The following is a 13,616-nucleotide window of genomic DNA, read 5'->3' as shown; positions in this document are numbered from 1 at the left end:
CTACAGATTTTAACCCGGCAATGAACTGAAATGTGTATCTTTGGCAACTGCATTTCCAACCTGAACCCCATATGAAACAATTCTACAACCAGGAAATATATACTGCACTCCTATTTGCAATATAAAAATTCAGAACTTGAATGATTACCAGTAAGAAAATAAACAGAGGGAATATCACACTACAGTTAAAAGGAATGGAATCCTTATCATGATGGTTGAATTTCAGTAAAGAATATGGGTATCAAAGTAGGGAAGTGGGAGTCTAGGGGAGCTCTGAGTTACTCAAATACTTTTATGAAAGTTTTCAAACAAGTTTTAAACAATGTGTTCAATTTTTCCCATAAAAACAAATATTGAAAACGTTGTGGGGAAAGATGCTAAAATGCCTTTTTAAGGTGAACCAGCTACAGACTAGGTAAAACTTGGGTTGTCCTTGTTGGCAGAGGGGGGGCAGGGCTGCTGAGGATTGAACTTCAGATCTCCAGCAAGTACTGTACCTGTGATCTACATCCCCAGTGCCTGGGAAAACGTTTTCTATAATTTACAGTACAAGTAGTCTTCAGTATTGGTCAATCTTTAAGAAAGGCAGCATTGTTATGTTCAACTAAACCACCAAAGCTAATAAAGTTTGTTGTAGTACTTTATAAATCTACACTTTTACCAGCCTGGGCAATCTTTGCATTTTACCCTGGATAAGTATTGTGACCTGTCCTGCAAGCTTGGCAGCATCGTTGGCTTGTCCCCATTAGAAATCAGATACACTCTCATTTTAGAGCTGTGACACCCACAAATGTCACTTATATGGCGGAAACAAGAGTCCTCCCCCCACCTCGTTAAGAACAAGTAACTCAATATAACATCTTTCCTTTTAACTTTCTATAACCACTTAACTCAGAGTTCAAAGACAGTGTCCTTGTGAGCGTCTCCCAGTCCACAGCTGTGGTGGTTATACCTGTAATCTGGATCAGAGAGACAGACACAGGAGACTCATGTCTGAGAGTGGAGGCCAACCTAGGCTACATACCAAGTCTGCCAGCACTATAAAGCGAGACACCACAGCAAAAAAAAAAAAAAAAAAAAACCCTTAACAGAAATAATCGCCGAATATAGCGAATACTCACAATGCAAGTTATCTGCGAGCGGTCAGGAGAAAAACATAACAAAACAAAACCAGTTCTCCGAGGCTGCCAAATCGCCACGTTCCAGTTGCACCAAATGACTCCAAACCTCCCGCCCGCGCATTGCACGCTGGGACAACCGGCCCAAGAGTTGCCTGAACAACTCAGGCGGCAAAGCTAGCAGGAGGTGGTAGCCGGAGGGGACCTGAGAGGGGCGGAGCGTCCGAGTGGTGGAAGCAAATGACCAGCTGAGCTGTAGGGGCTGAGCTTCAGGGAAAAGCATCAGAGTGCTCCAGGCTACTTGGGGCGGGACAGCAGTGCCAGGAGGTCGTCGGAAGGCGGGGTTTCTCCTTAGAGAAGCAAGTGGGAGCCCAGCAGAGCACTTATTCCCGCCTCTACCCCGGACAACACTATGGGATTGGACGGTGTGGAGGCACTTCCTTCTACGTTCCGGTGTCACGCGACCCCCCTCCCCCTCCCTCCCTTCTTGGTCTACCTTTGGGCTGGGCTGGCTGGTGATGAGACACTTGGCTGCCGGCTGTGGAAGGAGCGACGGCTACCACCACAATCGATTCGGCGACTGTGACCATGGCCGAGGTGAGCTGCACCTCATCGCTGCCTGGGCCGTGAGCCTGGAAGACAGCTTCCAGGCCCAGGGCTCCCTGTGCGCTCTGGTGCAGGTGAGCTGTGTTGGGAGGGATCTGGGTAAAGACCGAGAGCATCTTAAGGTTTTGTTGTGTCTTCTATCCAGAATAACGCTCAGAATAAAGCCAAGCTAATCTCAGAGACCCGGCGGAGATTCGAAGCTGAGTATGTGACAGGTGAGCATGCTTTCTGTGACTTAAAGTGGGGTGTGCAACTTTTACTGGTGTGTCTGTGGGTGTTCTTGCCGGGAGATGTTAAGAGACCTTTCCAACCTTCACTGGAAAGATGCTGTACATGTTTCAAAGGTCTTGCCATACTGTGTGCGCTGCTTTGCTTGGGCAGGTCGTGCTCTGGCTTCTTTCTTCCTTTAAACGGGTAGTGAAAGTTAGAAATCAGAATGCCTAGCATCTCCTTATGTTCATGGGCCTCGCAGGCTACGAACATATTGGCCAGTGGCATAGGTGACAGTGTGCAGTTCATGGCTCCTTCGGTGGCCTTTCACCAGGAAAGGAACCTGGAAACTGCCATTGCACTGTTGCCATATAGTTTGTACATAATTTGGTAATCCAGTTCCTTTTATTTTTGCTTAATTCCGCTTCTTAAAACCCAAAGTGCTACGCACAAGTTATCTCTTCACACTCTGTACTTAAAAGTTTCTGTAAGTGCAGAACTGGTTTATTGGTTGAATATTCTGTTCAATGTCATAGATAGTTGAGTTGTCAGGTACTTAAGCTGATGACATAGTGCTTGCACAGTGTTTTTAAACATTTAGAATAAGTTATAAATATGGAATTTAAAACACTGGGGTTGCTTGTCATCTTGTAGCCTTGATTGATGCTAATGTAGCCCCCTTCCACAAAATAGCTTACTTCCACGTTCTGAGTTCCTGTTTCCATATCTGTGAAATGCAAGTAAGGTTAAGAATTAAGTGAAGAAACACGCATCTGATCGTCCAGTGTGGAACTAAAAACCAGTAGGTGGTCAATTTAGATTTTGCCTCAGTCATTGGTTACAGTGGAACGAATTAAACTGTTGTATTTTGATTGTAGTACTTAGCAGAATTCATACACCTTTATATACTGTTCGGTACTATATATCAGTTCATGACCTAGAACAAGTAAGTCTGTTCCAAGTAGCCTGGCCAGTAAATCTTTTCATGCCTCCTGGCCAATTTTCTTCATGTACCAAACTTTGTACCAGAGAGTTGCAAAAGCACTCCTATTAACTTTTAGCACAGAGATCTTGTTCATGTCTATTATCATTTCTGGTTACAGTAAAGAAGTACTTCTAAAATAACTTTCTGTAGGAGTATACTTCATCGCGATGTGGTTTATAGTAAGTTGAGATATAACTCATAACTAATGAATTGGCCGTTTTACAATCATCATTTACTTATGCTCAAGGGAACAAGCAGAAAATAGATGAATTATGCAATCTTCAAGGTCTTAAAAGGTCATCTTGATTCCACTGTCTCATCTTTAAATGAGGGAAGTGATGTGTAGTACCATTAAGCAATTTGCTCAGAATCTCTGGTGTTAGAGTCTTAGCTTGGCTTGCTATTCAAGCCTTTTGGATTTCAACTTTAGTAATCTTTCAGCAATGTTGTGATGTCAAATTAGATCATGTCACTCCCCAGCTTTAAACCCTTCACTGTCTTCCCACTGGTATGTATTTAGAATAAAGTCCCAATTCTTCTCAGTGGCCTACAATTGGGAAGCCATATGTCTTATAGCTCCTAGCTACCTGTTACTTCCTTACCTGTTATTTCTCTCTTTGCTTAGTACAGATTTGACCACTCCCTGCTTTAAGGAAGATACAAATAGTAACCCAATATACACACAGACACATACACAGGCACACGAGCACACGCGTGTGCACACACACACAAAGCCAAACTTGAATACTTAGTCTAAAACCATGTAGCTGATGTATTTTCTATTTGACTTCCTTTTTTGAAAATGCAGTGACCTACAAAGTTGACGTCACAATCCAAAACTTGACCCACAGTTTGAAAAATATAAACACACTGCCTCATTTGTGTGCTTCAAACAGAATGAGTCTGTTTGTATCTTGGGACATTTCCATTTCTCTTCGCCTGGGATGCTTTTCCCCAGTTAGTATGTAAGGCTAGGTCTTTTTTTTCCTTTTGTCTTTTTAGAGTTTAAATGTATCTGCGAGGCCTTCACTGGTTATTAAGTAGCTTCCTGCCCTGCTTACTTTCCCTCCTAGCCTGTAATTGTCTGATTTGTTTATTGTTCATTTCCTCCAGTGGATAATGGATGGGTTTGGTTAGTAGCAGCCTATAGAAGTTGGAGGCAGAAGCCTTTTGTTTATCTTACTCCTCAGTACCTTGCACAGTGCTCAGTACCTACCCTTTAAGTGCATACAGCTCTGCTTAAAGATATGCATTAGAAGACCATTGGAAGAATTGACATTTTAAATTAAGAACTATCTCTAACCAACTCCCCTTACCTACCAAAAGTCTGGCAAACAAAACAAAAACAAAAACAAAAAAATAGCCTTCATCATGTATATTATAAAGACAAGCTTTTTTTTTTTCTAGAATCAGGCACTGTGTATGGTATTAAGTATTGGGGTGGTTTTACCCTTAAATATACACAATGAGGTATAGGTGAACTGGTATGGGAGTTATCTCCACAGAAGTTGTTACTGTTAAAGACTTCTATTGGTAAGGAAAGTAGAAACCATGAAAGGCCTTCCTTTCCTGAAAGTTGCACTTGTACTCTGAAATATGATAAGGCTCTTTAGTTCATATGCATCCTCCCTTGTAAGTTTGGCTTATAGAAATTAAGTTTGGTAAAGCTGATGGGGTTCATTTGCGCATGTAACTCTAGAATTGAAGAGGCTGAGGGAGGAGGACATTTAAGTTCCAAAGTAACAAGGTCTGTTATAGTGAGTTCTGGGTAGGCATGAAGTAAAAGGGAAATCCTGATTTAAAACATATAAATATATAAACATATAAATAGACAGATAAAATAAGAAAAAGTAACTTTGTACTTAGAACATTCACTTGCTTTGCAGTCTCTACTTTCATTAGTAATATTTTGTTTCATAAAAGGTTTAAAGCAAACAAGGCATAATGATGTTTTTCCTAAATAAAACTATTTATTTTCCTCAAGGACTTTCTTTTCAGACATTCAGTTGAAAATAGGTTCTTGGGAATCCCAAGCTCATTTTTTTTTTCATGCCCGAGGAAAATATTACCAAATATGGATAGATTTATTTTTTTGAGCAGACAAAAAGAAGAAGAAAATGCAGGTTCATAATTACTTTTCTCCTTCATTGTTACTGTGAGAAATTCCATGCTGAGTCTCAAATGAGAAACATTTTCCATTCTTTCTACTTTCTCTTTGTGACAATAATTTATTCAGTCCTGAAAGTACTCATTATCTGCTTAATTCTATAAAGCAGTTTGTCAGTGTTAGCGAAAGTGGAATGATAGAGCCATTTTTCTAACTTGTACAGTCTCGTGAAAGTATTCGAACAAAGACAATCTGCTAAAGATGGTGAATTCAATTCTGAGAAATATGAACCAAAGAAGTCCCTTGGCGTGGCAGTGTGCACCTGTAATCCTAGAAAGTGGGAGGATGTGGAATTCAAAGAAGCTAATTATCTTTGACTACCTGGTGATGTGCACTCTGGCCTAAGACCCATGAAACCTTTTCTCAAAGGACTTCTTTGAGAAGTGCTAAGGAGCGATACCTCTTGGTGATCAGGTTAGGACTGAGTTAGAAGCAACTTCATGGCAAAGCTTGGCAGCTCCCAAACTGTAGAAAAACTTGCCCTAAAACATGGTGCTATTGGGAAATGGCAGAATCTTTAAGAGCTGTTTACTGAGTAAGGGAGTCTTAGATTATTGGGAGTGATGCCTTCAAAGGTGATTATAGTACCCTGGTTCCTTCCTTTTCCTATTGCTCCCCTGTTTGGGCCTGCTACTTGCCCACTACCTTATGTCCCTCTTCATCCCAGGTTGGATGGCATCTAGGCCAACTGGTTAGAAACTGAACGGCTAACCCTCTGAGACAAAATAAATCTTTACTCTCTTGATCTCAAGAGACTTGTGATGCCAGGAAGCTGACTAACCCAGGTGGTATTTCTTAGGAACGTAGGCAGAACTTTGCCTGGTAGAGAAGGTGATCTAGGTGGGTCAGAGAGTCTGAGGAAAGGCACTGAGGTGAAAAGGTATGCAGCTCCTTAAGAAGCAATAGAAGCTTGCTGTGGTAAGCCTCGACGAGAGGTGCACACATGGATGAAAAGAGAAGAAATGTGCTGGGACCTTGGATGTCAGTGTTTATACTCAGGACATGTTGAGAGGCAGCTGAGCTCAAAGCCTGTGTCTGATTTTTTTACAGGCATATGAATCAATGTAAAGGAATTTAGTTGATAGCACAAAAGTCAAAAGCCTCCATACCGTCTAGAAATAGTGCTATCAGCACTAGATAGATTTTTTTTCCTAATCTTTTGTCTATATTCTTATGAAAGTAAAGTTAAATGACCATCCTGTTTATGACTTGGATTTTACATTTTTATTAGGGTATCATTGTCTATTTTTAATATTGGTATCTATTAATAAAAAACAGTTACCATTTAATTTAGATAATCACTCTTTGGACATTTAGATTGCTTCCATGTTTTTGTTAGTACCACTTTATGAAGCAGTTAAAATGACTTCCTTTGGATACATGTCTTGAAATCAGATTATTGTGTCCAGAAATAAACACTTGGGACTCATTTGATAATCTATACCAAACTTCCATCATATAAGTCATATGAGCTACAAGAGTTCATTGCTACTGGCCCTGTAGAATAATGTTTATCTAACCCCACCTTATCTACATTTAGTGTTATAATTCCTTAACTGGTAGTTTTTTAGTTTGCATTTAATTGCTAGTTTGCCTAAACTTCTTTTCATATGCTTATATTCAGTTATATAGGTTTTTTTTTTTTTTTTTTAGTTTATGCCACTATTACTGATTTGGGCAGAATTGTAATGTATTCAGAATTACCCATTGTATTGTGGTTTCTTCAGTTGCTATTTGATTGCTCTCACCCAGGGACAATTCTGCGCTTTTAATTTTTATTTTGTTTTAATTGAATGCTGATGTTTTTAATGGACATAATGTCTAAAGCATGAAAGAGCAAGCAGCCATGTGTTTACTACTCAACCAAAGGCCTAGATCCACTGTCTTCAATTCTTTCTGTGTACTGTGACATTTTAGAGACACGTTTCCTGTACTTTGGTCTTGCTCATTCTCTTGCTTTGTATTAGACCTTTGAAGTTTCCTCCACCAACACTTTATTAGATTTCTCTCTCTCTCTCTCCCTTTATATAGAGGCTAAAGTCAGTTTTTTTAAAGGATCAAGTTTTATCCTTATGATAGATCTAGAATTACCAAGCTTGAGTTGTAAACTTAGATGAGAATAAAGAATTGGTAGATGTGCTTACATTTTAATCATCAATCTCAGTAATGACCCCTCTCCCACCCCTCCCCTTCTCTCAGTGGGCAGAGGCTCCCCTGGGTATCCCCCGTACCCTGGCACTGTCCTCTGAGAGGCACCACCCAGTTGTGGACTCAGACAGATACAGACACCCACAGCCAAACAGTGGATGGAGGTTGGGGACTCTTTATGGAAGAGTTGGGGGAAGGATTGTGGGTCCCAGGGGGGATAGGAAGTCCATAGGAAGACCAGGAGATTCAACTAACCTGGGCCCTTGGGACTCTCAGAGATAGAACCACCAACCAAAAAGCATACATGGGCTGGACCTAGGCCTCTGGCACATATGTACCAGATGTGCAGCTCACACTTCATGTGAGTTTCTGTGGGCTTTTTAAAATTCATATATCTATGTCATTTATCACTATTCAATTTTCAATGTTTAGTGACATTTTCAGTTTTAAACCATCTGATAATGAAAAAGTGTCACTTCTAGGATGGTGATTTTTGTTTGAGTCACAGTTATTTAGAAGCTTGGACGAGAAGTACAGTATGTTTATCTAATTTACAGTATAACCTTCATTTTTTTTTTTGTGGTACTAGGGAGCCCTGGCCCTTACTTGGGCTAAGTGCAGCACCAGTAAACTGTATCACCAACTTGACATGTGCTCTTGACAATAAGGTATAGGAGAGCTTTTTTCATCTCTGAAAATTTAATCTCTTAACTAATAACTCTGATTTGGTGTTTTAGTTTCTTTTAATTACTATAATAAAACACCCTGACCAAAAGATAATAGAGAGCAAAAACACTTTATTTTACTTATAATTTGGTATTATGGGTAAATGGAGACAGGAACCTCAAATTGCAAGTCACATGACATTTACAAACAAGAGAAGAGAGGAATGTATGCATACAGGCTTATTTGCTTCCTTCCATTTGCTCAGTGTCTCCACTCTTCGATAGTTCTGAGCTCCTTGCCAAGGGAATAGTGCTGCCTACAGTGGAGTGGACATTGCCACATTAATTAACCTAATTAAAACAGTCCTCCACAAACATGCCACAACCCAACCCAATGTAGAGAGTCCCTCATGGAGACTCATCCTAGATGATTCTAGTTTGTATCAAGATGATAATTAAAGCTGATCGTCATAATAAAGTGTCCAAAAGATCCGAGTGTGATAGTTCAGGTCTTTTATCCCAGCACTTGAGGTGAAGGTCAGGGATTGAAAGTCAGCCTCAGCTCCATAATATATCTGAGGCCATGTTGGGATGGATCCCTGTCTCAAAATAATTTTTTTTTTAAAAAAAAAGAAGAAACAACAACAACAGAAGATCCCTAGAGGATTAAATAGAATAATAAGAATCCCTAAAGGACTTTTCCTCTTCTTTCACCATTTTTCAAAGAATGAAAGGATATACATTTCTTACATTTCAGTGAACAATGTTAAAACATTTATGTTCTTTGTAGGACTTGGTATTTATATTACTAACTTTTTCGAATTAGCATTAGTTCTTTTTTTTTGTTGTACTGCTGCTTATTCTCAGTGAACAAGACATTTAGCAACTCAAAAGCTACTTATGTAGCCTTAAAAATGCTAAGTTCCTGGAATTATAAAGGAAACTTGAGAAATCCTTGCACCTGTGGAGGAATCTATTCCAGTAAATTTCTTTCACAACTAAAACACAGCACACTTAAGATTTTAGATTTTAACACCACAGTGAACAAACTTGTTTGTAGATATGCATATGTATGAATAGAGGTGTGTGTGTGTGTGTGTGTTTATGTGTATACATTTTGTACCAAACAAATAGAAAAGAGGTATTTTTAAAATATATCTTTCTACTTTTGGCATGCTTACAAAAACTTACCATGTGATCAATAATAAAAAGTCTCAGAAAGTTTAAAGCAGCTAGATCATAAAGGTCAGGTTCTCACACCATTAGGTAATTATATTTGGAGTCATAATAAACAGGTACTTAAAAGTAAATTAAATTTTAGGAAGCCGAAACAACATATCTCTCTGGATTAATAACTTTGCAGCAATGTGTGTAATTCTTACTTCTACTAAATAACCCATATTTTTAATGAGGGTATCACAATGGAAATTACTAAATATATGTCAAAACTAATAGAAAACATATGGAAAGATCAAGGGTAATTTTAGCTGAAGTCATTAAAGTAGGTTTTGTTTGGTTGGCTTTTTTGGATAGTTTTTTGGTTGTTGTTTTTGTTGTTGTTGTTGTTGTTATACTTTGCAATCTTTGTTGGCTAGTTATTTGATAAGTTTATTTTCTGTAAATTTTTAACTGTTATAAAGGGCAAGAACAATGTAATGTATTATTAAAGATCTGGGCTATGAGGAACGTCAGGGTTGGTGGGGGCCAGATTTTCATGGAGATAATCATTCGATATCAAAAATGTAATGTGGCTCTATTGTTGGTAAGGATTAGGAGGGTGGGGAAGTGACATTCCAATCTCCCTGACCTCCTGGAGCTGAGCAGTGGAGGTCAATGTTAGCCCTAGTCAGTGGTAGTGTTAGGTCACCTCATGCCTGCTCCCTCATTACACAGGGACTCTGCGGGTGTGATTTAAGGAGCTGTTCCTGCTCAGTTTTCATGAACAATATTTCCATATGGTGTGTGTGTGTGTGTGTGTGTGTGTGTGTGTGTGTGTGTGTGTGTGTGCTGAAGATTGAATGCAGGGCTAGCACACTGCCATTGAGTTGTATAGCTCAGCCTTTCCTTTCTCAGTTCCTAGTTTGAAAAAGTATCTCATTAAGTTTCCTGGCTGTCATTGAATTCACTGTGTCGCTGGTGTAGGTCTTGGACTTGTGATCTTCCTACCTTGACTTCCTGAGTAACTGGAATTACAGGCTTGTGCTGCCAGGCCTGGATTTTTAATGAAATGGGCCCCACACTCTCCCGTTTGACTTGGGCTAAGAAGAACAAGCACAAGATTATACACAATGAGCCCACAAGGAGGCCTGGACACAGTCTATATAATATGTAGGAATGGCCAAAATCCATTAAGTCTGTTTAGCCTGGGTATTAGCTGGTGACTGGTGAAAATTTAGCCCTGTGCTTTTGATGGAAAGCAACTGAAATAGAAAGTTCCACCTTCCATGCACCTGACTTGTGGTCATTTAAGGCCTGTTTCTATACAGCCCTTGCCTGAGAATTTTTTGTTCAGTTTATGTTTTAAAGGGATTTTAAATAAGCATACAATGTATCAGTAACAGAGGTGATCTATTTCCCTCAAGGTATGAGTTATTTTTTAATCTAACTTGACATGGGGTAGGGTGGTGAGGATTGCCAGGTCCTGCAGTAGGACAGAGGTTCACTAAATCAATTCTTAATTTAGTTTGTTGATTCTTGGATACCCTCCCCCACAAAAAAATTTTCATGATCTAGACACAGAACTCAAGAATGCCTGTGTTAGCATCCTCTTGTGACTCTGATACATATTCTGTCATAGAAGATCACTTTTCACTCAGTCTTCCAGATAGCTTGACAGATAAAGTTTCAGAGTAGATTGTGGCCAAGTGCTAAGGGAGTGGTTTTTGCTTTGGTTTGGTTTGGTTTTTGCCCAATTGTGGGACAAAAATAGGGTCTTGTGTCTGCTTGGGGGCTAGGGCCACTGGGTGAGGCGGACTTGGACTAGGGGATTTTGACTGCGCTGTAGAGCCCACCGAACTGAAGGGCAGGCATTGGACTGTGAGAAGCCATGGGATCCCACTCCAGGAGTGAGGAAAGGGCATAGTCTGGAGTCCCCGCAGAACTGCCAGAGTCAGACTCCGACTCTAGGGCACCACAGATCCCGGGGCACCGCGGAAGAGCTGGTTCTGGGGTCGAGGAAGAGCTGAGAACTAAATGGGAACCCTCGGGTAGACTCTGGCCTGGGGGCCAAAGTAAAAAGAGCAGGAAGGAGAGCTCCCACAGGTTACCCCGGGGAGAAGAGAGTCTGGCTCGCTCAGGTGGCTTGCTCAGGGGGGTGGCTTAGGTTGGTGGCAGCTGTGGCTGGAGTGCAGGGAGGCCTCCTGGAGGGAGGTTAGACACATAGCTTGTTAGGGAAAGACCTGCTCCATTGCTCCAGCACAGTGTCTGGATGAGCAGAGAAGGTTCGTGGTTTTAAGGTGTTTATTGTAGAAAGGCAGAGAGAGGGGAGAAGTGTAGAGAAGTAGAGGGCGGCCATGGCCACATGGAGAGAGGGTGGAAGGGAGTGGGGAGAGGGGAAGCAAGAGTGCAAGAGTGAAGCTAGAGAGTAAGAGAGCACGAGAACGAGGAGGGGGACAAGCTACCTGGCTGTTGCTAGGTAAATGGGGAGGAGCTTACCTGGCTGTTGCCAAGTAACTGTGGGGGTGGAGTCCAGACAATACCAGGAGCTTGGGGCATGGCCTGCATGACATTGCCACACACCTCTCTTGTGGGGCGTGGTGGGGGTAGGGGGGTCTGTGGGAGGTTGTAGCTGCAAAAGGAGCCAAGAGCCCAGGAGGAATGGCTGAACTCCTACAGTCCCATGAAGGCGGAAGTCACTGCCCACCAGGTCTCTGGGGTTCCAGGCCAAGACCAGGCTGTGTCTGTATTTATTATTATATCTAAGTACACTGTAGCTGTCTTCAGATGCACCAGAAGAGGGCGTCATATCTCACTATGGATGGTTGTGAGCCACCATGTGGTTGTTGGGATTCGAACTCAGGACCTTCAGAAGAGCAGTCAGTGCTCTTAACCACTGAGCCATCTCCCCAGCCCCAATGCTTCATTCTTAACATATCCACAGTTCTCTCCCAAACCCCTATCAGGCCTTTCATCTAACCTATACTAAAGATTCATGGAGGAATCTAAGGCCTATGAAAAGAACAGATTTGGGGCTAGGAGGATGTTTCAGTGGGTAAAGGTGCTTACCACCATGTCTGACAAGCTGGGTTAAATTCCTGGAATACACCCAGTAGAAGGAGAAAGCCGAATCTAGAAAGTTTTCCTCTGACTAGCACACATGTACCTGTGCACACTATAAATAATTCAAATGAATAAGAACTTGTAATAAGTTAAAAAAAAAAAGAAAGGTGGATTTTGTTGTACTAAATATAGTTAATAATGTCCCTTGTCCATGCTGTCGGTCCTAAGCCATGGGATGCTGACCTTTTGATTTCTTCTCTGTTCTCATTCTTCTCCATCTGTCTGCCTTGTGTCCCTGGTCTGTCTCTTTCCTCTCCTGCTCTCGTGTTCTCTCCCACTTTCCTCCTTTGGCCTTTCCCCTCTTTCCTTTTGTTGTTACTTTTCTCCTGCCTCTGCCAAACTCTTCCCCTGTCCAGCTATCTCTTCTCGTTTCTTTCCCCTTCTCTGTTCTCATTTTTGCATGCCCAGGATTAAAGGGTTAAACCAGCAACAACAGAATTTCCTATGTAAATACATTCCTATTAATAATAATCATGCTCAGTGGAGATCTTTGATTTCAGAGACCGGTATACATGACAACTACAGAAGGAAGCAGACTTTAAATTTCTAGTAGTGGTCTGTGTCTTGTTGATGATGGGACTACTAGTAGCAGTCATGTTAACAGTAATTTCCTTTTTTTTATTATTGTAGTTAATTTTAACTGAGCTTGTATCACTTGCCAAATATCATTCTAAGAAAGTATATTTCAGTGTACACTGGGACCCTAGTGGATAGCCAAGACTCTTGCAGGAGCCAGTGAGGTCAAAATTCTTATCATAATCCTAAATATCATTTGCTTCTTTCATTATGCTGACATTTGTACTGGTTATACAAAAGCAATGGGAGGTAAAACTGCTGACTCTATGACCCGAGCCAGGGCAAGGCATCACTGTAGTGTTTGTCGTAATCTTGAACAAAAAGGGTATAGAAAAAGCCAGATTTGTTTTTGAAAGTTTCTAACAATAGAGCAAATTTTAAACCTTGATCTTTGAAGACATGTCTGTTTAATGTCTCCTATGAAACCATGGGGATGAAGCCATAGAATATTTCTACATGCTTAGTGTGTTTGACTTGGGTGCTTGGTTAGTCTCCTTTTTCACTGAATACCACTTTTATTAGGAAGAATAAACTAGTAAACTGTGCTTCTGCAAACTTGGGTACTTGATAGATATTTTCCTGCAAGAGGATGAAGGCAACTTGTAATTTTAAGGAAAATATCCTACGGGTACAATGGCCAAACTAAATGATCCCTCCTTAATGAGACAGAAGGCCATGTTAACTCTTTTAAAGCCATCTTATTCTCTCAAATGTCATTTATAATTAAAGGGAAAATGTGCTTGGAATACAAATGAATTTTCAAATTACAGAGCTAGAACAATTTTCCAAGGTTGATGTAGTATGGGCCCTCTCATTTTATAAATTAGAAAAATAGAGCCCATATATTAAAAACTTTACCCCAA

General features: G+C 40.7%; 1 protein-coding gene across 2 annotated transcripts in view; it reads left to right on the top strand.

Annotated features, from left to right (window-relative positions):
• Positions 1-1,555: 1,555 nt before the first annotated feature.
• The window catches only part of Mospd2 (motile sperm domain containing 2), a 43,960-nt gene continuing 31,899 nt past the window's right edge, over positions 1,556-13,616 (top strand). For both annotated transcript variants that reach the window (XM_021187785.1, XM_021187784.1), the window contains exons 1-2: positions 1,556-1,715; positions 1,870-1,939. In XM_021187785.1, the coding sequence (XP_021043444.1) occupies positions 1,707-1,715; positions 1,870-1,939 (79 nt within the window). In that variant the 5' untranslated portion in view covers positions 1,556-1,706. The remainder of the gene's footprint in view (positions 1,716-1,869; positions 1,940-13,616) is intronic.

This window comes from Mus pahari, chromosome X, assembly GCF_900095145.1.
Source record: "Mus pahari chromosome X, PAHARI_EIJ_v1.1, whole genome shotgun sequence".
Taxonomy (NCBI): domain Eukaryota; kingdom Metazoa; phylum Chordata; class Mammalia; order Rodentia; family Muridae; genus Mus; species Mus pahari.
This window is presented reverse-complemented; position numbering and strand designations above follow the sequence as displayed.